This window comes from Diadema antillarum, unplaced genomic scaffold, assembly GCF_040938485.1.
Source record: "Diadema antillarum isolate AM-2024a unplaced genomic scaffold, OU_Dant_1.0 seq00001014_RagTag, whole genome shotgun sequence".
Lineage (NCBI taxonomy): Eukaryota > Metazoa > Echinodermata > Echinoidea > Diadematoida > Diadematidae > Diadema > Diadema antillarum.
Genome location: NW_027271850.1, coordinates 171,846 through 199,106, shown reverse-complemented (window position 1 = coordinate 199,106; position 27,261 = coordinate 171,846). Strand labels below are relative to the sequence as shown.

Here is a 27,261-nt window from a genome sequence, read left to right as displayed (position 1 = left end):
TTAAAATGGAAAATCTGCAGTCTATTGTAAGACTGTCACTTCGTTCTCGCAAAATAGTGCAACAAGTCAGCTAAATCATGTGAGGTTAACCAAGCCATTCATTTACAAAGCTGTAACAGGGATGTTTTGGGAGAAAGGGGTTCATAGAGGGTTTATTGAAAAACAATCAGTTCACCTGTGGTGAGGATAGCAAAGGTACTGTGCTAAAGGGAGCAGAAATCAATGTAACTGTGGAACTTATATCCAGATCATGTGACAAGTTGTCTTAAAGCCCCAGTATCGTGGGGAGACATAAATCGTCCTGTTGAATTCACTGCCCACCTGCAGCATTCAAAAACCACAAAAAGCACCCGTCAACCACATGTCAGCAAATATAACAGGCATTGGAGTGTCTGCTCATTGGTAATGGTTGATTCCAGTGGAGATAGTTATTGGTAATGCAGTGGGATGATATGAACAAATATATCATGCACTGTTTCAAGTCACTAATGAAATTATTATCGGTTTCCTCGGTGACAGAAAAAGTGCTATGGTCAATTCCACGGAAAGGTTGCATTTTATGAAAATCAAACTATTGAGTATAGATTATTAATGAAGCTTAATCAGATGATCTGGTATTGTTTACTCAAAGCAGCCTTTCACAACGGATATTTTCATACCTCATTTGTGAACATCGGTGAACGTGGAGTGGAGTTATGTCCCAAAAACCTTCATTTTTCATGAAAATTGCCAATTTTTGCAAAATTTATGTATCATTTCTGATACACCATTATGACCATAATACAGCTTGTGTAATTCTCAGATGGCTTATTTTCTGAATGTTCTATGGTCATAGATCGGTTTTATGATGTTCTAGAACTTGTTTCGGCATCAGTAAATATTATTTCCTTAATCTCAAAATGTGGTAGTTGATAGCGTCCCATAAGTCACGTTTTTGTGTCCCATCAGTCACACTGGTTTTCCCTATCCTGCTACTGTACCAATGAGTAGATACAATGTATTCATACCACTTGGCTCAGGGTAAGCACCAACCCTTTGCTACATTCAGGAAAGAAAATATCTTTCCAGAGACTCTGTGTGTAAGAATATTTCAGAATTTACTTTCCCATTTGAAAAACGGTGGTCCTCAAATGTCCCATAAGTCACGACAGCAATTTTTTGTTGCTGTACGTAATGCAATGATACTTTTCAAACTAAGTATGGTGTTTTCATAAACTGTGATATGATGGATCTAACCATGAACTGAGAAAAATGCATCTGATACAACTATTTTCTCAAAATACTGGTTTGAAATTGCCAAAAATTGTCACTTTGTCCCATAAGTCACAATGGAATTGACCCTATACCTGCCCCCTCAGAATCTATGGTTTCAACGAGAACCTATCAGTGCATGGTGTATTTGCTTTATAGAATGGCAGTAGTGTCATGAGTTTAACAATTTGTAGAAATAAAATCAAATACAAGGTGTTTGCCAACAGCAACACGTTTTTGCTAGTGATTGAGATTGGTACAGAGTCCGTTCGGATATATTTTTCGGAATTTCATAGAGATTTGGTCTTTGCATGAACAAACAAAAAGCTGAAAGTACATTGTTACAGAAATAGAGCAATGTGACAAAGCAGAAGAAATTTGATTCCCAGAATTTTGAGATAAAATGCTTGGAAATAAAAAAGATTCCTCGCTGACTATAGCTATCCCCAACCACAAATCAACCCCTACTCTTCCATTGTACGAGTCACACAATGGAAGAGTAGGGGTTGAGTTGTGGTTGGGGATAGTTCAAATTCTGATTGTATTACTTATATGTCAAAAATAGCATATTGTTATCAAACAGTTATGTTAAGGACTCATTTCTGTTTTTTAATGTGTGTGGGATGGCCAGACAAAATATTAAAAGCAACAATGTTTGCAAACTGCTCTAATGGAAGGCTCAGATTTCCCTAGTCACAATTTAGCCAGATGTCAAATTAACCTGCTATTTGTTCAGTGAAGACGCAAATAGTGCGCTACTTGATCAGGAAAATTTCCCCCAAAAATCTTGGTCTAGTTTGTGAAATAGCAGCACTAATTTGTGCACTAGCGCTATTTGGGTTATGTCCCCATCAACCTGAAATTTTCTTGATCCCATCATAGTGGGGATACCACTTTCAAACCGAGCATATTGAGCCGAGTAATGATGCAAAATATTCGTGCACCAATTTCAGGCGGCCTATTTTCAAGCTAATAGAGAGGCACATTTGTAATATCATGTCATTATTCCCCAAACCACAAAAGAGCCTGCTCGTGTGAACTTTGGTCTGATGAAGACAAGTATTCAGTATTGTCAAGTATTCAGATGGAATCGAAGATGGCAGTGTAATTCAGAGCACAAATGAACACTTCTTTTCAAATATTTCATGAACATTTTTTATGGTGCAGTTATTTTTCTTTATGATTATATGATTGATAGTATACGTACATGAGATATCTCTATAATTCATTTTCATTTTTCAAAAGCATGTAAGTCATAGGCTGCATTTATCATCTTTCCCCTGTTTGAAACCGCTTTCAAAAGCCGTTTCCAAAGCCCTTTAGAAATGGCTTCCAAAATAGTTGCGTTTAATATCAACTCATCGCGATCACGAAAACTGGCCTTGTCACTGCACAGCTGCATTGCGCATTTTTACCCGCATGGTTCGTAACCGCAGTACAAAGCCATTTCAAAACAGCTTTGCGTATATCTCACTTCAAAGGGCTTCTAGAAACAGGTTTCTGGAAACCTGTTTCGGAAAGCACAAATTTGGGGTTTTCAAAAAGGCTTTCCGAACCCCATAATCAAAATATCTTTGCGTTTATCATCTCGTAAAAATTCCCTGAAAGCTGTTTGGAAAACCTGTTTCTGCCGAGAGAAAGAGTTGATAAACGCACCCATAGACTTACAGCAGTTGTAAATTATACATTGCCTGATAGTAGCAATATATGGACAAACATGGATTACTGCAATCAATACATTAGCAGAAAAAAAGAAGATGTGATTGTTTTGCAAGGCTTTACAATTCGCAGGACTGTGTCATATATTGATCTCAAGTAGAGATATTCTACAGTTTGGTTTTCATTTTCAGTTGTTTGTTGTTGTTGTTGTTTTTTTCATGCTAGTGTAGTATTGATCTGATATTAATTTTGATTTGATTCGGTTTGGCTGAATTTGGTTTGATTCCTGCACTGTTCTCAAAGCACAATGACACTGTGTACAAACATGTGTGACACAGATCGTGTACGTATACAATTGTATCTTTGAAAAAGCATCCATCAACACATCTGTATAATGCAAATAACTGGGAAGTGTCCCATCTCATGGCAGTTTGTATAGACTTGTGAGTAACATTGAATCAGAAGACAAATGTACATATATGTAGATAGGCCACATACATTGTATATTGGGTATACATCGTACAAGTATAGGACACAATTTTTATGGGCAATTTTAATTTGGTGGCCTCATCATGGAAGTAAGAGATTTTTTTTTTTCTAATTTAATACAAAATGTAATTATTTGCATATTGACCAGCCTGACTGAGCTATGGACCAATGACCTTTTGAGTTGTACACACAGGCATCAATCATTCACTGAACACAATGCCATTATAATGATTATATTCCTCTTTGCGTTGTAAACACCAATCATTGGTTTCTTTTCTCCTCAAACATCCTTGTCATTGTAAAGTAGTGTTTAGTATTAAGAACTGAGTGCTTCTAGTTGCACACAGTTTAAGATTACAGTGAAACCTGATTTGAGGTGAGTCCCTAGTACCCTATGTTGTAATTCACTACTCACTGCAACAACCAGAGGTCACCAAAGGTCATGCACAGCTCCACATGTGATAGTGTTGAGCGACAGAGATAGAGATCAGATAGAAAGATATTAATGCAGTCACGACAGTGTGACTGTACAGCTCTATAAAGATTATGACCTTTGATGCCTATATTTATTGGCCTTGATGCCTATATACGCAATGCTATTTGGGGCCCAAAAGGGTTTGGCCCCCAAAATGATGAAATTTAAGGCCTGGCATGGTATTTGAGCCACAAAGTCCTGCTTAACCCAGATGTAAAAGCAGGTACCATGCAGAATTGCCATCATTGCTATGACAGGACCCTCTTGGGAAGAGCAGTACTAACACCACAGATTAGCTACTTCGGTAGATAGATAAAGACTATACCATCTATTACATTTGATTGGCTTGTCTGTTGTAAGTTATCCCAAAATGGCAGTGATGACCTTCTATTCAAGCTATCATTGTTTGTTTTCCACCAGGTGGGGATCAAGGGCTGTTGAACACATTCTTCAGTGGCTGGGCAACGTCAGATATCAGCAGACACATACCCTTCGTCTACAACATGACCTCTTCCACCAGCTACTCCTACCTACCTGCATTCGTGAGGTATTGGTCCAGGACCTGCACAGAGTACCGGGAACACACCTTGTTTAACTCTTTATGTGCCACGTTCGCATGTCTGACTCAGTCAACGACATGCCAACTTCGCATATTCTGCTCAAACCTACAAACCCGCCCAAAATGATTGATAAATCGCCAAATGCCGCCGTACAATGAAAACATTTTCTCACACTTCATTCATCTTACATAAAGCTTGCATTTTATGTGGTGATCGACTACTGTATACGCCGAATATTTCGCGAGGTTTTTATTTTCGCAAATTTTGCAAGTCAGCTGCTATTCGCGAAATTGAAAACACAAGAAAATATTGACCCCATTCAAAGACCTAATACTCTAATATGAATGTGACATACGCGTATATATTTCTCTGTTCAGTACACGACTCCACGATCGCGAATTTAACCACTCGCGAAATTGTCGGGAAGTCCCGATTCGCGAAAACTTAGACTCGCGAAATATATGGCGTATACAGTATCAAGCGGTGTTCCCTATTAAATAGATTTGCATCTAAATTCTTAGTTTCTGTCACTGTTTTGTGTGCAAAAGTCATCCCTTTACAGTAATGTAGCTACTTGTCATTTCAAAGAAAAATAATCATCAATTCGTCATGCAATTTTCATCAAAGCAAAGCATGGCATTTTCTCTACAAGTTTCCTCACTACATATCCAGCGTAACAGAAATCTATAGAAGTTACATAGATTTGAAAAACAATGTTTCCTCAAAGCATGACTACATTGGTGTTTCAGAATAATGTGGCACACAGGGGGTTTCCACCATGGCACATAAAGTGTTAAATAGAGGAGATGATGGTTGGATTGGTATGAACAATATCCACTATGACCCAGTGGATATGAACCACAGGGCCTTCATCATGTGGGCTCTAGCTGGCTACAACTTGGTAACAGTGGCTGTCACACTCTCCTGCAAGCTAAGGCACTTTACCCCACTGCCTAGTCCTTTTAGTAGAAAGGACTCAAAGCTATCTCTCTCATTGTACAATGGAGGTTGTTCATTAGCATTTAAGAACTACAAATTTTACCTTTAATAGTGACCATTCAAAAAGTATCCAAGCTTACATTTCTATGGAATGCTGAAGAGGTTGTGCTATCATTTTACATCATTCTCAAATATGTGACCGTGCACCACAAAACAAACAAAAAGTCGCACCCCTTGATTTTACGTGAGGACTCAAAACAGGTGAAATAGGTCAACTATGTCAATCTTGAGTTTTTCATATTTTCTGAAAGACCTATCTTTCTCCTACATTATTCTTTAGTTTGGGATCATAAAGCGAATGGGAAAGTGTGTTTTCAGCAGTTTTTCTTCAAACACTTTTTAGGGGAGAATATAGAATGATCAGGTATGTATTAGAGGCCCCTTTTCATTTCTTGAAATCCTTTGTACACTCTTCACTTTCAAGTCTAATAACTTTTGAAAGGATAATGCTACTACTTTGAAAGTTGGCATTAATCATGGACAGAATGTGTTGATAGAACATGCTCAATTTCAGCTTAATCTGATAATCTCTTCATTATTGTTGCTCCAGTGGTTGACATCCTGTGTTTTGTCCCTTTCATCCCATAGCTAGCGCGGCTTAGTGAAAGATTATTAAAGTGCTTGAATAGACCCTTTACTTCAGAGCCTCTATTCTCAGCTCACACTTTTCCAGAGTGTGTGCTTTCTTTCCAGTATTTAGGTAGGTTAGGGGAGTCCATTTCAGTTGAGTTTATTATACATCATTTTAACCCTAACTAGGCTGGGGGGGGGGGGGGGCCTCCGAGGCCCCCCCCTCGATATTTCGCCCAATGTATCGCTAACGCGAAAAGCTAACGCCGCAACGTTTCATGACTTTTTTCTTTCGAGTCTCCCGCATCTTTTGACACCAAAGTTGCGATGCCCGGGCGCGCGGTTCCGAAGTTGCGCATAAATATGTACGTGCATGTCAGACCAAAAATTGCTCAAAAACGTGAATTCGTGTACAATTTCAATGCAAACTGTGGTTACAGGCAAATTTCATAAATGCATGATTATTTTGGGGTTTTATCGATTAAAATCAATTAATAACATATTTTCTTGTTCGGAACAATGTCACGGACAAGTTTCATCGAAAAAACAATGAAAAACATAAAGTCGAAAAAACAGAGAAATACATAAGAAATTTAAAAAACAATAAACTACTTAAGAAATTTTTTCAGATGACACAATTTTTTTCTCTTATATTTGCTCAGGACACTAAAAAAAATATTTACACAAAAAAACGTGCCCATTTTGAGCTTTATTTAGTGATTTATACAAAAATGTCTGATTTCATGCATCATTATGCATAAATTAGCATAATTAAGCATAAATGATAATTTTTTTTTAAATCTAACTTCATGGTACTTTAGATTACGTCATAGGCAATGTGTGTGCGAATTTTCGTCGCGATCGCGCGGTAGACGGCCGAGATCTGGAGGGGGCTAGCCCCCCCCCCCCCCCCCCCCGGCTCTATGATCTACCTGTTAATAGCCCGGCCTATTTAGGGTTAAAGCTTATTAGAGTCTGCTCTTTCAGAATCTGCCCTTAACAAAACATCCATGTCTGGCGACTTTTTGTTGGTTTTGTGATGCAGGGTCACATGATTATCGGCTCAGATTTGTTTGAAGGTCTCTAGTGTTATTTTGCAGCCAAAAGACTGCACTTCCTGTAAGCTGTAAAATTTTTTATTGTTTGTTTTTTATGATTATGTATCTTTGTCCACATAAACTTGTTTGCCGCCCTCATTTGTAAGGATCTGTCCGATCTCTTCTACCATACAAATGTAGATATCGAGTGAATAATGGCATGACAAATAAATCTACAAAATAGAGTGGAGTGAAGCCCGAGTTCAGGTATATCCTACATTTGGGGGGGGGGGGCGGGAAATGGGAGGAAAACTGTGGCAAAATTGTCTTGTGAAAACTTCAAGTTTCTCACACATAAGAACGAAGGGGGAAACTAGGAGGTTCACATCATTCACAGACAAATGGAAAACTTGTGCCAAATATTTTGTGTACTACATCGTATTATGGTAGTGTTACGTGTTTATGGACACAAGCTTTTATATATGCATACGTGCAATTTGTGTGAGTGCTCTACGTACATACAATTTCACATGTATGATGCTTTATTCTCCCAATTCATCTACCAGTATAGGTAAAGCTTCAAGGTGTTTTCCCCTCATGTGTAACTCATTCTGCTTACTATGTTTCTTTTTTCTTCTTGTTTGTGTCTCTCCCATCTCCTCAGGTTTGGTAATGATGTGAAGATAGTCCATTTCATAGGCAGAACCAAGCCATGGATGTTCAGGTACAACACACAGACCAGAGTCCTGTCCCCGCCGCCAGACTCCAGTGTGGCACACGACTTCAAATACGTACAAGCTTGGTGGAACATCTTTCTCACCAAGGTCATGCCACGGATAGAGCAAGAACAGGTTAGGTCAAAGTTCACTCGTACTGTACACATTTCATTCTTTATTTCAGCAGCAGGTTACCAGAGATGTCCATCACCACACACATTCACCCATTGTCATTGTCATTGGCAGGAGCAGTGAATGCCATTGCATCGTGCAATATTTAGTAATGTTGGGCTGGATGGTGATAGCAGAATATTGCCTGAGCTAGAACAATGATTGACTTTAAACAGAGGGGTGTAATATGGTCTTCAGTCATGCATTGCATTGTGTTATCATTTTACAAGTTTTGTCACAGGGGAGAGAGGGGATATCAGAATCTATTGCCTATACTTGAGCAATGTTGGTGAGTATGCAGAAGATTGTTCAGATTCTGTGGATGCTTTCAAGAAGAAAAACAATTCATGAAACACACAAATATGTGACCCGCTGCAACAAAAGGATCCAAAAGTCGGGGGATGACAATTTGCTGAAAATGGCATGACATTATTCCCTTACTCTTCTACTTTAATTTCATATGTAGTACAACTCATAAAAGTACTCGGTTGTGGAGATATTAATGATTTTATTAGTGCATGTCAAGTAGTGGAGGAAATCAAAGTTTCGAGAAAACTGCTCTCAAAGTTTTCCTTCCGACGCTATCATGATCAAGGGGAGGCGAGGCAGTTTTCACCGCTGGATAATAGAAGGCATGCTCCTAGCGACCCCCGCTATGTTCATTCAAGCTTAGTGCCAGCGGTCTACGCACGACCAATCAATTACCAGGATGCCACGCACTGACCAATAAGATCACTCCCTCGTTGCTAGGGGTGGAGTCTAGCTGCGGTGCTAAATCCAAATCTTTGGACACGTTTCTGTTACATTGAAAGTCGAAAAATCATGGCCCAGAAAGACGCTGATTTCTTGCCTTTCCTTTGATCATTTAGCTTCGAAATTTTGAAAGATGGTAGGCAAAACATTACACTACAAAACTGTGCCGAAAATAGAAATTCGATTGTTTTGACCAATTTTGATGATGTGACTTCAAACTCGATTTTCTCGGCTCAGCCGTCAGCGACTTTAGGATCCTTTTGTTGTAGCGGGTCACATATGATTTTCTTATCAAACAGAGAGAGAGAGAGAGAGATTAAAGTGGTCTTCTGGTAAACTCGCATAGCTTGATGGGATGGTTGTTGGATATGGATCAAATAAGTAAGAATGATTTGAATGTGCTTGGCATTGCTACAGTGTCACAGAATTCTGTGTAATCCTTTTACACTCTTCAATGGAGTGTAGTCGTGTTTGTGAATATGTGTACATGTGTGTATTTATGCGTGTGAGAGATATTGGCTGTTGTATTCGTGATTCTTTCACTCACGGCAGATTTGTACATGTCCTCAATACTCGGCTTACTCAATTGTATGATTACTATTCAACCTGATGTTTCCAAAAGTCATAAATTACAGGGGTTTCAGATGTCTCAATCTGTCTAGAGAAAAGAGCTGGTACTTGGCTTCCCATACTGTATATCAGAACAATTCTCACATACATGAATTTAGAATGTTATAAAGTTATTTGTAGCTCATGTTATAGACTCCCTTCCATAGAACACTAACAGTTTCTTTGTTTCTTTTTTGTGAAGAAATTATTATATTCATGACAAGATGTACCTTACCTACAGTTCTTGATAACATGTGATGGATTGAAAATCTGAATCACAGACGAGAATAACATGGAGGTTATTTCACTCGCAGCACATTATACAGAATGTTCTGTGCTTCCGGCTTATTCACTTTCATTGGAGGAAAATGCTAGTTTGTATTCCCTGTAATATTTACGAGCACAAGAATATCAACCAAATAAAAAGACGTATAAACTGCATGCACACATTCTTTAAACAGACGATCAAACTGAATGCTTGCACACTTGATTATGCATAGACACTTTTGCAAACCTCCATACTGTGCTTTGCCAAGTTTGGGTGAATTAAGAAATGTAATGCCCAGTTTTTGGTCTTCAGCTAAAATTTATAAGAAAAAAGGCTGTTATTTTAGTTCATTCGCTTGGAGTTTCTTTGGTGGAATTTTTCCAAAGCCTCGGGTACAATGTACCTGAAAGTGATGGCTTTATGTTTGTTCCTCTGGCCAGGCTTTCAAGGTAATGTTAACTATTGATTGGCTTATATCGATTGTTCAGAGACTCAAGATGTACATGTACATGAATCAGTTCATGTGCAGTGTTCAGGGTAAAGAGTCAGAATCTTACCTTCCCCTCTCAGACGAGCCACAGTAAAACATGGAATCACTCTGTTGAATAACACTGTGGGGAATTTGGGAAAGGCTTGTTCTACATTTTGTAAATTGAAAATGGTAAAATTCAGAGAAATGTCGAGTGACTTATGAAATACAGTTGGTGAACATGCCATAAGTTGACTTCTGTCATCAGTATAAACAAACAAGCAAACAAACAGACAAAGCCAAATGTGATTTATTATCACACACACACACACACACACACACACACACACACACACACACACACACACATGCACACACACACACACATGCACACACAAAGCATTTCTTTGTGTTACTTTTAAATTGCAGAAAATGTAAGCTACAGGTACTTTTACTGTAAGTGTCATTCTACTGATGTGTGCCACTCTCAACTACTGGTATATGCTTCAGCAGTGGAAGTCTGGGTGTACATTGTATGGCACTCATGGCAGAATTTAAAACTGCATTTTGGTGCTGCTGTAAAGAGAAGAGCTCTCTGTATTACCTGTTCTCAACGTGCTTTTTATGCCTCCGCCACAAAGTGGTGCCGGAGGCATTATGTTTTCGGGTTGTCCGTCCGTCCGTCCGTCCGTCCGTCCGTCCGTCCTTCCGTCCGTCCGTAATGAATTTTGTGGACAGGGTAACTACCAAAACCTTTTGAGGTATCCTAATGAAACTTGGCATGTATGTGTATTAGGGGGTGAAGTTGTGCCTATCAACTTTTGGGTGCACATGCTCAAGGTCAAAGGTCAAAAGGTCAAGGTCAAATGCTTAGAATTTTACTATTTCCCCCATATCTATGCAATGCCTGAAGATATTTTCTTGAAACTTAGTGTATACATGTACTACCCAATTAAGATTCTCTGGTGAAAGTTTGGGGTCATGAGGTCAAAAGGTCAAAGGTCAAAAGGTCAAGTAAAATGTTAAAATTTTACTTTTTTCTCTTTATCTTGGAAATTGTTCAAGGTATCTTCATGGAACATAGTGTATATGCATCTACTGACTGGCAGTGGTTATCTAGGGAATTTAGGGTTCATGGGGTCAAAGGTCAAGGGTCAAAGGTCAAGGGCAATACTTCAAAATCTTACTATTTTCCTTATATTTATGCAATGCCAGCAGGATATATATTTTTTTAAACTTGATGTATGCATGTCTAACCCAATAGAGATTCTCTGGGATATTTTTTTTTTGCCAAGAAGGTCAAAGGTCAAAAGGTCAAAGATCAAGTGAAAGTGCTGAACTTACTTTTTTCTCCATATCTCGGAAGTGGCTCAAGTTATCTTGAAACTTAGTACATGCTGAATTTATGTATGTTCTGCCTGACAGTGCTTCTCTTATAAATCAAAGGCCAGATGAAAATGATAACAATTTACTGTTCAATACAGAAATTGCGCTTTTTCTCCATACCTTGAAAATTACTCAGTGCATAAACTTATGAAGTGGTCAAAGTCAAGTTAAAGTTCTTTTAAAATCCCCAAATACATGCTCTCCTATTCATCCAATTAAACATAGGTCAAGGAAGGTAAACATTCAATACATTTGTGACAAACATGTCATTTTAATATTTTGCCAATTTTGTGAAAATGTAATCACACATTGTCCACATGTACTATAGATCTATTAGGAGAATCATGCATTATGGCGGAGGCATACCAGTTGCCATAGCGACATTTCTAGTTATGTTTATGTTTCAACACCACAAGCATACTGTGACTACCATTGGTATACATTTTTAACAAGCATTAGAGAGCATTGGTCACCTAAGTCCAACTTATCATACACTGGGCCATTGGGTGACCTCTAATCTGAAGCCCAACTGTTGCAGATGTATTTGTTGGTTCTAGTTTTCAATACTAAAGTGTAAGAGAGATTGTGTACTAAAATCAAATTACTTGAGTATTCCTGCCGACTGTTTCTGTTGGAACATTCCTTTCAAAAGTTTGGTTTTGGTTTTAGTGTATGGTTTGGTGTTTTGTGTGGTTTTGTTTGGTTTGGGTTTTTTCCTTGAAAAAAAAAAAACCTGCAATAACAGAGGTCCTAGTTTTTGGATAATCAGTTCATTGTGAAGTATTCAGACATTGATACAAAGTTCTGTGTTTTCACATGTCACTCCCATTTGTTTGCATATGTTGTGAACTTCAAGATAGGCAGCTTCGTTATGGTCATTGATACATGGAATTGGAAAGTAATATCAGCTGTACAATGCAGCAACTGGAATGTGTAATGGGTGTGTAGGGATATCCTATTGCAAGTCTGCCTCACATATCTGTTATCACTTTCACAGGAAGGCAAGCCCAGCTGAGAGAGGCAGAGTGGGCTAATTTGTGTTATATGCCTTGTCTTCTGGCTGCTACAGTGCTTACATGTGAAGGAAGCAGTGATTCTTTTCTTGCTATTACAGTGTACATTGTATAGTTGGTACAGTGTAAAAAAACTTGACTTTCAGTTGGAGTTTGAATCCCATCAAGTGTCATCGTCAAATCCCATCGTCCATAAACAAGATGTTTGTGGTCACTATGTCCCTCTCAATCTCGGTGCATAAATGGATACCTGGAAATGCTAGGGTTAACTTTATGATGCATTGTATTAGCAGGGCCCTCTCTATAAATAGAGCAGGGACAACATTGAAGAGGCTACCCAGAATATATGATTTTGGCATCAATATGTGGGCACCCCAATAAGCGCCATTAGCTTGCATAGGTGACTTTCATAACAAAGCCCACACACAGTCACACCTGTAGATTACTTTCCTAGTAGGTCTGCAAATAGTGTCTTTCGGTCCACATTGTTGATTTTGTATTGTCAATATTTTTGATGAGGAAGTTTATTTTATTTTGCTTCAGAAGTGTTAAATTTAGGCAAAGTCATGTTTTGAACACATTGTGCACCCCTATTTTAAAGCTGTTCTTAAAGTTGCCAAAGATGGTCTTGAGTTGTTTTTTCTCCATTTTTACCCTTAAAGACACCAGGAAGTGTGCACAAACAACATATAAGATCTTTCCTTCATAACAGCTTTAGCGTTGATCCTTGTGAAGAATGATGAGCACATACATAATGAGTGTGACAGATTTTGTGATACTTTGATAATCCCGTCATATGGATTTCTGAATCTGTCTTTTGTGTGCTTACAATAAAGAGCTATTCAGTGTGTGTGTGAATGTGTGTGTCAGATGCATGGTCACATTTGTTGGGAATTGGTGGTAGTGATAAAGCTAGAAGTGAGTTCATTGTGCTATACTATATCAAATGTCACAGTGATTATCACAGAATGCCACAAAGTGCAACCGATTCCCTGATCATATATATTTGTATAGTCACTGGCTGTCCACAGGAAAGAGAAAGGAAATGGGGGAAGGAAGTTAGCTCATCAGTGACTGTCTTGGCCCTGTGAGACGAAAAGTTGTGATCCATTCCATGTTGGACAACTGAGCGCAAGTCTACCGATACGCAGTGCTAACTGGCAGGTTGCCAAGTTGCATCAGAGGTTTAATGACTTGCTTTAGCTCATTCAAAATCTCATGAGTTAGTCAGAAGAAAATATACATCTGAAAAGAGAAGTAATCTGAACAACCTGTGACACAGACTGATAAGTGGTGGTTCATTGCAAAATGATTCCCCTTTTCAGTAGATCTGAAGGTCTGCTTTAAACTGGCTCAAAGAGCAAAAATTCTGTTTTGCCCTAGACTCTGTGCTTATCAAAGAAAAGGACAAAAATTCTGTTAACATGATTTTCATTTGAGTGGATTCAGTCCGATTTCTGCAATCGGAGAAAATCAAGGACTCCACAGCGTACTCTTCCTTTACAAATCATAGGATATGATTGATGACGGTCCCCTTGCTTTGAATTCAATGACGTGCACAGGTGGTGCATGGCATGTGACTTCAACCGTTTCCTAGCAGTAAAGACACATCAGGATGTGTGAAAGGGAAATGTAGAAGACGTGAATGTCAAAGTGTAGAAACTTCTCTACGGGCTGTCATCAAGGCATCAAGGTGGTGGTATTGATAACATCTCCATTAACACATGCATGCTCATTTTGATAGATATCCACATTTGGCTTTCTTTCGACAGCATATCTTGCATTTGTCTCTGTATTATGCAGCCATGTAAACCTCACCCCTTTTCCACTATTACATCTGTTTGTTTTGTGGTATTGTAAACTGTTCCTCATTCTAACTTCTAACTTTGAACGGTGGTTTTCTTTTCCAGGCTCTCTACCCATAACTCCTTGTCTTTTCAATGCCTCCCGATAACAAGATGTTTCCATTTCAAGGTTTGAAAGGCTGGTACATAGTTTTGGTTGAGATGGGGTTTCAGGTTTTCAACTTTTTTTTGAGATAATGAGAAACCTGTTTGTATGAAATATAAAAGAGCATGCAATTGTAAGAGTAATTGAGAGTTTATTTGACAAAAAGGTGGTTTTGAAATGACTGAGATATCTAAAAACAAAGATGTCCTAATGAAATGTAGGACCCACCATTTATGAGAACCACTTTGTTTTACTTTGTTTTTTGATATCTTAGCCATTTCAAAACAGATTTTCATTAAAGATACTTTGAATTGATTCCTCTTGGAATTGTATGCTCTTTAATATTTCAAAAGTGGTTTCTAATCATCTCACAAAAGTTTGAATCTGACTCCCCCATCTCAACCAAAACTATACCCATCCCTTGAAGTTTCCTACACAAGTCATCAAATAATTAGTTTATTCCTCAAATAAATGATGAGGAAGGTCTAGCTGTAGCAGAAAATCCAAGCTGACCAGTTCCAAGCCAAAATACAAACTTGGAAGATAATCAGACCCAATAAAAGGCAATCTAAAAATCCCTGTGTAATCCGTCAACAGCAAGATACTGTGATGGCTGCAACACCCTATCCCGACTCAAAACTGCATCCCTTGCGGGAGCTACATGAACCCATAGGACTAGAGCAGGGACCAGCAATGGTACCTACCACGCCTCAATCCACTACACAGCCCCTCATTGGTGGGGGTCAACATGACCCAGACCAACAATTGGAGCTGGTATCTGCACCCCTTCATGAATCACATCTCCACCCTCAGGGGGACATGGAATCATCTGAGGCAAGAGCGGTATGCTCCAAACCATCCTTCCTCTATAGTGTCTTCCTTCCTTTCTTTCTTTCATGAATGTTTATACTCTTTTGTTGGGTCGTGATGTAGATATGAAGCTCTCACTCATGTTATCCTTCCCTTCTTTTAATACAATGTACCTTTGTATTTCATCCTGTTTCTTTTTCCTCCTCTTCCTATTTCTCTTTCCCCTCCATTATTTTTTTTCTCTCCTCTTCTGTCCTGTGCTTATTATGTTTTAGTTTACCTGATTAATATGCATAGTTGCAGTTTTGCTTTTATGTTTTCTGTGGTAAATGAGCCACTTAGGTCAAGGAAATCTGCAATCTTTGGGTCACAGATGTACTTAGATGGAAAATTAAAAAAAAAACACCAACTTTTATTTTGCATCAAACTCCCTTATGGTCAGTGTTAAAGGTACCCTAATGCTTTAATACCAACATGCTCATATTAAGGTCTTATTTTGTTTTCCTTGGATAGTCATGATGAATCTCTTTGTGGTTTTCAATGAATTTATCTGTTACAGAGAATTACAAGCATCACGAAGTACACATCTACGTGTATGAACATTCAATTTGGGAGGGGGCGGGAGAGGGAGTGAAAAGCCATTTGTAGCATGTTTGAATGTTTTCTGTTTTGCCTAGATTCATTTTGATTCAAGTGTCTATTAGAAAATCTGTACGTATAACTTGATCATCCCCAGAATTCATTAATGTGTACAATTGGATGAAATTAGTCTGATATCTTTGTTCTAGGTCATTCACTCAGTGTCTCGTTTTAATTCACACTGAGCAAAATACAACATACTTTGTAATACAGGGGCACTCCAAAGAATCAAATCAACTTTTGGAAGCTGAATTTGAATATGATAGTCTATTGAAGTTTCTGAATGCACCAAATGCCCATTTGTTGATATCATAATGTGCCTTTTGTTCTTATGGACAAATCATAGGGTATGATTGATGCTCGGTCTCCATAATATCAACAGTATAGAGCCAATGCTTGGCTTTAGCCTTTAACTGTGGCCTAGCAGCAAACATATCAGGATGTGTGACAGTGAAATGTAGAAGATGTGAATGTCAAAGTATAAAACTTTTTCTACTAGTTGTCATCAAGATGGTGGTTCTGATAACATCTCCATGACACTTGCATATTTATTTTAACATCAATCCTTTCTTTAGCTTGCATCTTCTTGAATCTTTTTTGTAGTAATATGTATGTACAGCTTAATCCCATACCACTATTGTGTGCTTCTTTTTTGGTGTGTGTCTTGTAAACTGTCCCTCATTCTAACTTTATAACATCAGACAGGACTTCTTTTCTGGGCTCTCTACCATTGATGCCTTGTCTAATCACTGCCTCCAAACAACGAAATGCTTGTTAAAAACTATCCAGATCAAAGATTAGATTACCCCAAAAAGGCACCAAATAACTACTCTATTCCTCAAAAAGCTTAATTGGAAGGCCTGGCTGGAGCAGAAAATCCCAGCTGACCAGTTCCAAGCCAGCTATACAAAAATAATCATACTTGATCAAAAGATCTCTGAAAATTCCCATGTAATCCGTCAACAGCAAGATACTGTGATGGCTACAACGCCCCTTCCCGACTCAAAACTGCACCCCTTACGGGAGCTACATGAACCCCTAGGACCAGAGCAGGGACCAGAGATGGTACCTACCACTCCTCAATCCACCACACAGCCCCTCATTGGTGGGGGTCAACATGACCCAGACCAGCAAGTGGAGCTGGTATCTGCACCCCTTCATGAATCACATCTCCACCCTCAGGGGGACATGGAATCATCTGAGGCAAGAGCGGTATGCTCCAAACCATCCTTCCTCTCCAGTGTCTTCATTCCTTTCTTTCTTCCCTTGACATTTATTACTGACATTTTATTGTAGATTCCAGGTGTAGATATTGCTTGCAGCCTTAGTTTAATTCCACTATATGTTCTCTTCTTCATTTGTGTATGTCTCTCTTGGTCTCTCTTTCTCCTATTTTCCACCTTTTCTCATGTACTTCCTTGTTTTGTAATTCTCCCTCTTCATACTCATAATGTTATTCATCTCGGACATAATTTTTTCTTTCTTTCCTTCCCCTTCTTCCCCTCATTCCTGTGCTCGTAAATGAAATATTGTAATGTTTTACCCCAGTTTACCTCAGTATGCATTTGGCACTTATGCATATAATTTACCTGAGGTAAGTAGAACAGCTTAGATCTGAAAAAACAAACAAACAACAAACAAACACTGAGCAATTGAAATTGGGCAGTATTTGAGTATTGTACATACTAGGTAGAAAATCAGACCCCTGTTTTCACCAACCCCTTTAAATATGGACTGTGCATTTAGATTCCCTTTCTACTCCCCAAAGGAAACTTTCTTGTGTCTAGGACTTATACCAGGGTGTCATTTTTTCTTTGAAAAGTAATGATTTGCTGGTTATTAAATCAATTGCTTGTTTAATCATTAAAAAAAAAAACACACAAAAATCATGAGATAAGATGTGACCTGTAGAGGTTGCTCATGTGGGATTTAGCCATGATGATGTTAAGAAAGTGTAGATGTGTTTGGAAGAGGAACCCAGGTATATGAACACTCAGTCTTTCTTCTTTCTTCTTCTTCTTCTTCTTCTTCTTCTTCTTCTTCTTCTTCTTCTTCTTCTTCTTCTTCTTTTTTTTTTTTTTTTTGGGGGGGGGGGAGTCATTTGTTGCATGTTTGAATGTTCTCTATTCTGCCTGAATGCAAAAATTGCAAGTGTTTTTTTCAGCTGTGTACATGTATCTCCAAAATAATAAAGTAATGTTTTTTATCTGATAGAATCAATCTGATACAATTGTACATGTGTATGTTCCAAGCCACTAATGTTATGTTTTAATTTGTTTCTTCTCTCCCTCCCGACCCATGTTGCTCAATGTACTGCTATACCATTTGTCTCTTCTATTACCAAAATACCAAGTGTGTGCTCCATACCCCCTGCATTGTTGTAATCCTAAATGGCGCCCTCTTGTGGTACAACCCCTTGTGCTTTTGAAATATCCCTCTGACCCCCATGTGTATCCCTGTAAACCAACCCAAATATCCCCCCCCCCCAACCTGTTGCTGTATCATCCAATCCTTACTTCTACCTCCTGTCAAATCTGTACAAGGGTGATGTATGAATGTTGTGTTGTCCTGTGAAATTCACTAAATATTTCAATCCTATTACCTATTCCTTATATTGCCAAGAAAACTAAACAACTCACTTTACTACATGTGACTGCCTAATTGAATTAAGCATTCAATTCATCCTTTCCACTGTAATTGAGACATCTATTTGCTTTGTCTTTACCATTTGGCATCCACCTGGATATAAACCTTTAACAATTTGATATTTGTGACATCATGATGTTAAAAGCAAAGCTAACTTCCATATTGAAAATATTAATTTTCCTACTACACTCACATTTTCACATCTTTACATCATGCCGCTAATGAACTGAGTTTTTAATAACATAACACCGGCATCACATAACATCCATTAAACCTACATTTATCTGCCCACTGCCCATGCTGCTAACCACGGAAACATCCCCACGTAGGATGCTTCTCTCGCATTGTCTTCAGTATGTGGGACTGAGGGAGGGCGTCACCAGCATGCCTCAAGATTTGAAGATGAAACCTGTCGAAAGAAGCAGGTATGTTGACAGTCTGGGCTTGTAGTATGGGTTGTTTGCCTTCTCTGCGCTTGAAATTCTAGTGGCTGTCATTTAAAGAGGCATGGAAACCCACCTTCTTAACACTCTTGTTTTTTAAAACCTTTTCCATCCTATTATTAGGTGCTGAGACACCACTTTAGACTCTCTGTAAGGTATTCATGGTGCATTCATACACAATTATGTAGGGTTACAATCCTCTCGTTACATATTCTTCAAAAGGACATCAGGTAATCCATGCTCGACTCATTTTCCATCAATGATCACCATTTCTCTGTAAGTATTTCCCACTGAAGGTGAAGGTGGAACTACATTGTAAATGTTCCAAATGGCATCTGTCCATCGTCAATCTCTGACTTTATAACAAATGTAAATTAAATTGACTTGCATGAAACCCTGGAGACAAGTAACTTTACCTGCTACAGTGGCTCCAATTGTTACCACTCTTGGGTCAGAGGTACTTTTAATATCCATGTTATTGTGCAGTCAGAGGTTACAGTTGTACATTCAAAGGTCAAAAGTCAATTCAGGTCGCATGTTAAAAGTTTGCCTGCGAGAATCGTATGACAAATACGGGTAAGTTTTTGACCAATACTCCCAGTGCAACTCCACTTTGATCAGAGGCACACTTATTAGGATCTTCTTGTTGCTTTCCATGGTAACATGCCATGATCAAAGGTAATTTCAGGTCACATATTTCACTTTACTGTAAGACTTGTGACAAACTGTACAACCATTCATACTCGTAACTTGGACAAGAGGTTCATTTAGGGTGATCTTTGTCATGGTATACTACCCAAGGTTCCATATCAAGATCAATAGTCATTGCAGTTCATCCAAGTTACAGATGGCTTGCAAGACTCTTGATTTTGTCTTTCCACACTCTTAAATCCATTGGCCACTTTTAAATCACAACTTGTGTGATATCTGAAGGTGCATAATGTGAATCTTCATGTCAAGGGTTTGATCTTCCTCTGTCTGGTATGTGTCTGACCTTGTCTCTGTCAAGATGTCAAACTTACACTATGTATATGGAATCCACTATGGTATCCATTTGCCTGTTCATGACTCTCCAAAGCAATTGGCATCTTCAACTGCTGCAGTCACAGGTGCAGTGTATGTCTTATGATGCTGGAAGTCTATGAGAACTGTGTGCACATGAATGTGTGTCAAAGGTCATGCAAGGTCAACTTAAGCATTGTCATCTGTCTTTGCCATTCATGTAATGATGTTTCCTCAAACTCCCATACCATTTCACACTTGGACCCCTTTTATTTTGTCCAGGATGTGGAAACCAACTTCGTGTTTATAGAGTGGTTGCTGCAAGTGCATGTCATGTCACACACATCCTTATAAGAACCTCATAAAAATATATATAAAATTTGGATATGTAATAGTTGTATTTTGGACAAGAGGTTTGTTCTGTCTGTCTCCAAGGGTTCATTGCAGGGGAACACATACTGTTTTATAAAGTCCAGTTTGTGCATCTTGCATTGTATTACAGTGTATGCTTTCTTTGATGGTGTTTGCTCCTCCTACAAGACTCTTGAATGAAGTGGAAAGCAGTGAAAATCTGTTTGCTCATCATCTCTCTATGCCTCGAACTCGTTTGGCAGCACAAACAGCAATGTGGTTAGCCCATGTTTGAATTCTAAGACAGCAGTTCATGTTTTAAGATTGGTTGGAAAATGGATTGTCTCACTACTCAACATACTCGATGAATCCACTTAATGAATCCACACACACACACAACACACACACACACACACACACACACACACACACACACACACACACACACACACACACACACACACATGATACATCTTTGTGAAGGGAATGATGCATAAAATAAAAATCATTTACTTCTGCATCCAGCTGTATGCCGATGTGGGGAGTTCTGTTTTTACATACTATCTCTGGATAAAGGCTGTGACAATCATGAAAGAAGTGGTGTGAGGAAAAAAGTACCTACATGAGCTGCGTGCTTCCACCTGCTACTAGCGTATCTCATATTGTGTACATAAATGTGGATTTTTTTTTTTTTTTTGCGCATTGTGTGCAGCAAGAAACTAGCATGAAAATAAAAGCATTTAAATATTTTTGTCCTTTTTTATGCAACATGTTGATGTTTTGATTCTGTGGAATTCATTTTACCTGGCCAACATGAATAATTACTCGTGCAATAATGTCCTCTTTCACAGTACTTAATTTGAAAACAGTTTTCCCCATCTGGTGTTACTTATCCATAGATGTATGTTTGTATCTATATAGTGACATCATGGAAATTAAAAGCATTTCATAACTGTTGTAAGCTGTGACTTTCTGCATCCATTTGCATATTATTCTCAAAAGTTTCCATTACGGTGGCTAATATTAATAGATGTGAGTCACGATTTTAGCCATTGTCTGTCTTATGAGGAAAGGGCAGTAGACTGACTCAGCTGGTTGTTTGTCTGCCTCTCAAACAAAAGGTCCCTTGTTCAAATTTCAGTTGGATATCAGCAGTGCTGATGTTGTGTATTGTGATGCTGCCATCCTGGTATGAGGTAAAACTGCTAGAATAAACACAAAATGGAGGCCACATGTGTAGAAGGGTCCTAACCCATGCACATGAAAGAATCGAGAGCGATTCTGGTATGAGTGCTGGGTGAAAAGTTAGTGAAGTGCCATGGAGACCTTTTGAAAGGTATGATGCACTGTACACTATGAGAATGGTTATCATATTTATGTTATTGCCATTATTCATAGTACATTGTATACTTTTATTACTGTCATGATGATCATGTTGCATACATTTATGTGAATGAGTTCACAAACCCAACAAGTGTATAATCAGCTAAAGCTTTACTCTGATGGGAGAAGAACAGGAAGAAGAAAATTAAGGAGGAAGTATAAAGAGAGGGGACAGATTCTACTGATGGTAGTGTGGGAGAGTTAGAAAAGAGGAAGTTTGCAAAAGTGAGAAAAAAAGAGAGGGGCATTATTTAATATTTGCGTTCGTATTTGACTGAGAGGCAGGAGAGAGAATGAAAAGTGTACAGAAAGACACTGAAAAATCATGAGATAAATCTGGGTGAAAGGAAAACATAATTTGTGATGCACTTATGTTACTACATTGTACAGGATGTGCATGCCACATGTTACTTTGCATGTGCATTTTGACTTTTTTTGTTATACATTTCAAAAGTTTCATTATGTACCATGCAAAACAAGATCAAATGCAAGACTGAAGAGAACTTTGATTTATGTTCTATGCATGATGGCTAAAGTTTTGCTGTCTCATTTTTGTTCTTTCTCCTTTATTTGATTTCCATCTACTGTGCTTGTTGTCATGGAAATCTTGCATGGCTTGCATAAACTGAATGCTGCAATAGAGTTTACCCCAAGGGATCACCGTAAGTACTTCTGCCCAGAGCAGAATGTCTTCAAAACGAGATGTTTGATCTTTCTTTTGTGCAGTTCTGTTCCATGCTTTTTCTACTAATTTGCACTTGATCTCCATTCAGTTTTGTTGTCTTTGTATGACACTTGACCAGTGCATTTCTTTCTTCCTTTTTTTTTTTCTGTGCAAATTATGCTCCACTGTGGTTTCATCTGCATACATTCATGAGCTGTTGTGTGTTGTGTTGCTTTTGTTTTTGCATTTATTTTTTTGCAAGTGCCACTATTTATAATCTGTGAGTAATATTATAGTTACCATTGGCAGTAGAAGTCTTATACTATATGTGACCCTACATCACAAAACCGACAAAAGTCGCCAGAAATGGATTTTCAGTGTGAGCAGATTCTAAAAAAGTGGACCTCAAGCTTTAAAATGATGTATGAATTGATTCAGATGGACTTACTAACCTATCGAAATAATGGAAACAATGTACCCACTCTGGAAAAGTGTTTACTTAGAAAAGAAGTTCTGAAGTTTAGGGTCTATTCAAGTGCTTATCTCACCAACCTATGCTCTGTGCAATAAATGGGACCAATAAAAAAACAACAAACAAAACAAAACAGAAAAACAGGATTTACAACCTTGACCACAATAAAGGAATTATCAGATTAAACTGAATTTGTGCGTGATATATTATCACATTCTATTCATGACTAATACCTGTACCAACCTTGAAAGCAGTAGCATCATGCTTTCATTTAACCAATTGAGGATGGACTGATTTTGCTACAACACGCATTTCCCATAAACACATGCTCGAGTATACTCGGGACTCGTCTTCAATGGGTTAAAGTTATTAGAGTTTTAAGTGAAGAGTGTGTAATGAGTTTTTAAGATATTAAGTAGCTGCTATCATAAGGCATAACTAATTATACTACTCTACAATAAAGAGTTCTAGAAAAACTGCAAAAACACAATTTCCCATTCATGTTATGATCCCAAACTTTAAAGTAGTGTAGAGGAAGAATCGCTCTTACAGAAAATATGAAAAACTCAAGATTTACAAGGTAAACCACTTTCACCTATTTTGAGTCCTCATTTAAAATCAGCGTGTGCAACCCTTTTGTTGGTTTTGTAATGCTTAGTCACATATATGTACCATCATGATGGTGACGTGTGATGATCAGATGAGCACTTTACCTGTAGGCCTCTTGTTCTAATTCCACTGCCACTACAGTTATTTCATGTCCATTTCCTTGTAAACTGTATTCTACATGAGTCATGATCTACCCTGTAGTAATGTTGTGAGAGTGTAATTTTAGTATATTGCCATTATCATATGAGATCACAATCTTTGTATGCTAAGAGGGTTTTCACATTTCTATGACTGCTGATCTTGTGTTTGTGTTATAGTAATAATATTAGTTTTTATGTTGGCTTGAATTTACTCACTGTCTGTTTTCACACTTGTCTGTATCTTTGTCTCTGGTGTGTGTTTATTGTATAATAGATATATGCCATTTGTTTCACCATTGTGATATTTTCATGACTCATGCAAAATGAATGGCATACCTAAATATTGCCTCCTGTAACACAAAAACACATCATGCCTCATCTCCAAGGTGAGGGATTGCTGGCTTTTCCTAGCAAGGAAGAATAATATTCCTCTCTCCAGCTTTGTGGTTCTCCATCACTATTTTATCACCTCCCTAATCATCCAACAAATCCCGATTCACTTTAAAGGCATTGTTTACTGTTTGCAGATGAAACAAAGACCGTGCTTAAGTGCTTCAAAATAGTTCTAAAATGTGAGATAGCAATAGAAACAACCAATGTAAAAATATGAATCTGTATAATCAATGTTAAGTATTGCAAAATGTGAACAATTGTTATATAAAAATGTTTCTAAGAGACTAAACTGTCTACAGTTATGGTTTAGCCAGAAAAATAGTGGTATATCCACATATTCTACGTTTAATTACAAAATTTTTATGTGGTACTCGTAGGATGTTTTGTGATACAACTGACCTACACATATGCATCAAATGTGATATCTCAAACATCTTTTGAATCACTGCTCCCAAAGGTAAACAGAACCTTTAGATTACAACAGTGCATTTGAATAGATATTTGTAATCCATGTTCTTCACCAGTATTGTTAAATTGGAGATGTCATTAGGAAAAGAGAAAGACTGTGATAGTGAATGTATGTGTTCATAGCTCTCAAAAGAAGTGAACTGAGATAAACTGTCAATAACATTCTTTGTTTTACGTAACCTCATCATATTGTTATGGACATTCATGTACACCTACTTGTGTAAAGTGGACTTATACTGACTTTGTTCATATTTTAGATGGAAGATGGAACTTTTGGTCCATGGGTGATTTAAATTTTCATATATTTATTTGATTTTCCTCTGCCTTGTTTCTAATTTCATTGTGGAGTACTCTGCTGGAATTCATACAACCCTTTTTCAGCTTTATTTCCATATGTATACTTGTTATGCCCCTGCCAAATGAAGGTAGACAGTCAGTCTGTTGCAAATGTTGCAGATTTAACTGTACTGCACCAGTTTTCAAGCAATTTTTTAAAAGGAATTTGGCACATATTTCAACATCAATTTGAGTTGTACAAGACACATTTTTTTTTTTAATTAAAGTAGCAAAATGTGCATTGCCATGGTGACAGGGCGTTCTTGCTTCAAATCAGGTAAAATACTTGCGGATCAAACTTTACTTTCACTTCTCCAATTTCACCAATTCACAAGAAATTTGGGATACATGATAAACTGAAAACTCGATGTGAACATGTGCAAGACACATCTTTTGAGATTACTGGAAAGTGTGCTGCCATGGTACAGCACATTATATGCCCGAAATTAGGAAAAAGTCTAGCAAATTGAAATTCTTCTCCACTTTTTATACCCATCGTATCTAATATGGTGCACTTGATCATCTTTGTGCAAAGTTGTGCAGGATAGATTTGTAAGCGACATCCAGTGGGCTCCCATTCAGTGAGCATTCCATTGTACATGAAGTCCTAAGTTCAGACTTATCCCCCATTGTTTCAAGGAGTATCAGCTTATATCCTGAACTGAAAAGACCCTATAATTTTTACCCAGTTGCACACGGCACATAAAGCTAGGAAACGAAGAAACTAATACATCAGTCTTGAAGGGAGTCTATCATCAAAACCGAAAATTTGTCATTGCCAATCATCTCTCTTTGTTCCCTCAGGGCATTGGCCTAGCTGACTCCATGGGTGAACTGAGGCTGTCCGATGGCTCCGAGGGTCAACCTTGGAGCTCTGGCTCCCCTAGGGCCTCACAGCATGCCTGGGAGCGTGGTCAGATCGACTACCAGGGCTCAGACAGCTTTGACAGCATCATGAGCCATATCCACCAGGTCATCAGTAACCCCAATACCACCATCGCCGCCTCGCCCTCCACCAGCCTGTCATCATCGGCAGATAACAAGGAGGCAGAGAGTTAGGCATTGCGTACATTAAAATGTGTTCCTTGCAAACCCCTCGCCCACCTCATTACAGTCAAAGAAGGAGTCGTTATCAGCCGTATTCACATTCATACAGGTGTTACCACAAAAGAGGCTTTTAATCTGATTGACTTGTTATCGCCATCACCGTAGGCATGCTATTTTGTTTAGTTCTTCAATCTATATGTGTCTCGAGCAATCTGTTCTTTAACCAGATGCGAGCTGACTACAGAGTTTCAAAGCAAAATCTTTGTCATATACAATGTCCTTTGATGGCACCATCCTTTAGCAACATATCAAAGACCATGTCATTGATTTTCGGGGGGGGGGGGGGGGTTGGGTTCTTTCTTTTTCATTTTCTTTTTAGAATTCCAGTGAAGTTCATGCATGCTATTATGTGCTGTACAATAAAGGTGGAAGTGAGTTAAGGACAGAGCAAACATTTTCTCCAAATTGAACTCAGCAGGCATCCACTAACATTAAATGGTGTCATAACTAACTGAACTAACTTATCTGCGATATTAGATGTGAGCTGTGACTGTAAATAGTGAATGCATGTAGCATGTAGTTGATCCACAAGTCATTGCAGTCATGTGCCGGTATATGCTGAGTCCACCATGTCACCATGAATCGTCATTCCCGGATTTTTGGTTTGTGCTCGCCCTTTTTTCTATCCATGTGACTTTTGCATGCAGTATACGTTTAAAACTGGGATCCTACAAACCATGCAGGAGGTGTCAAGAGGTGTTGACTACCACTTCAAATGGCAAAGTAGCATGGAAAAGTGACATAGCTCCCTGCCACTTCCCTTTCCACTCGAAGGTTTCCACTAAAAGGCAAACTGAATGGGTCCTGATAAAGAGATGTACAGTTTCAGTTGAGATGGGGCTTCAGGTTTCCAACATTTTTTATAATGATTTTTTAAGATAATGAGAAACATCTAAATATGAAATATGAAAGAGCATATAATTCTAAGAAGACTTCAAAGTTTATTTGGTGGAAATTGGTTTTGAAATTGTTCAGATATCCAGATCAAAGCAATCCTAATAAAAGGTGTTACCCACCTATTAGGATGGCTTTGTTTTACTTTGTTGTCATATATCTAAGCCATTTCAAAACTTATTTTCATCAAATAAACTTTGAATTCCTGTTAGAATTGTATGCTCTTCAACATTTCATAAAGTGATTTCTTAGTATCTTGTAAAAAATTAGAAGCTGAATCCTCACTTCAACCAATGCTATGCCATCTCTTTAACTTGGAATTATGTTTTTTTAAATGAGTCTTGAATTTGAAAAAATATATATATATTTTGTTTATTATTATTTATTCTACTGTGACAGATAATTTGAAAATTAATGACTAATGATTAATTAATCATATTTAAAGATCAGAGAACAATGGGCAGGGTTTCAGACTCATGAATATTTACGGGAATGATGTTATAAGTGCTTATGCAAATCCAGGTTGTAC

The 27,261-nt window shown here is 38.1% G+C and overlaps 1 protein-coding gene across 3 annotated transcripts in view; it reads left to right on the top strand.

Moving 5' to 3' along the window:
• LOC139742682 (glycogenin-1-like) overlaps window positions 1-26,800 on the top strand; it is a 40,242-nt gene extending 13,442 nt beyond the window's left edge. Inside the window, exons 5-8 of one of the 3 annotated variants that reach the window (XM_071653213.1) lie at window positions 4,295-4,421; window positions 7,705-7,891; window positions 22,291-22,311; window positions 25,536-26,800. In XM_071653213.1, coding sequence (XP_071509314.1) covers window positions 4,295-4,421; window positions 7,705-7,891; window positions 22,291-22,311; window positions 25,536-25,790 — 590 coding nt within the window. In that variant the 3' untranslated portion in view covers window positions 25,791-26,800. Of the gene's footprint in view, window positions 1-4,294; window positions 4,422-7,704; window positions 7,892-14,972; window positions 15,219-16,790; window positions 17,137-22,290; window positions 22,312-25,535 lie in introns of those variants that run through there. The other 2 variants (XM_071653211.1, XM_071653214.1) reach the window with 2 other exon arrangements.
• Window positions 26,801-27,261: the final 461 nt, after the last annotated feature.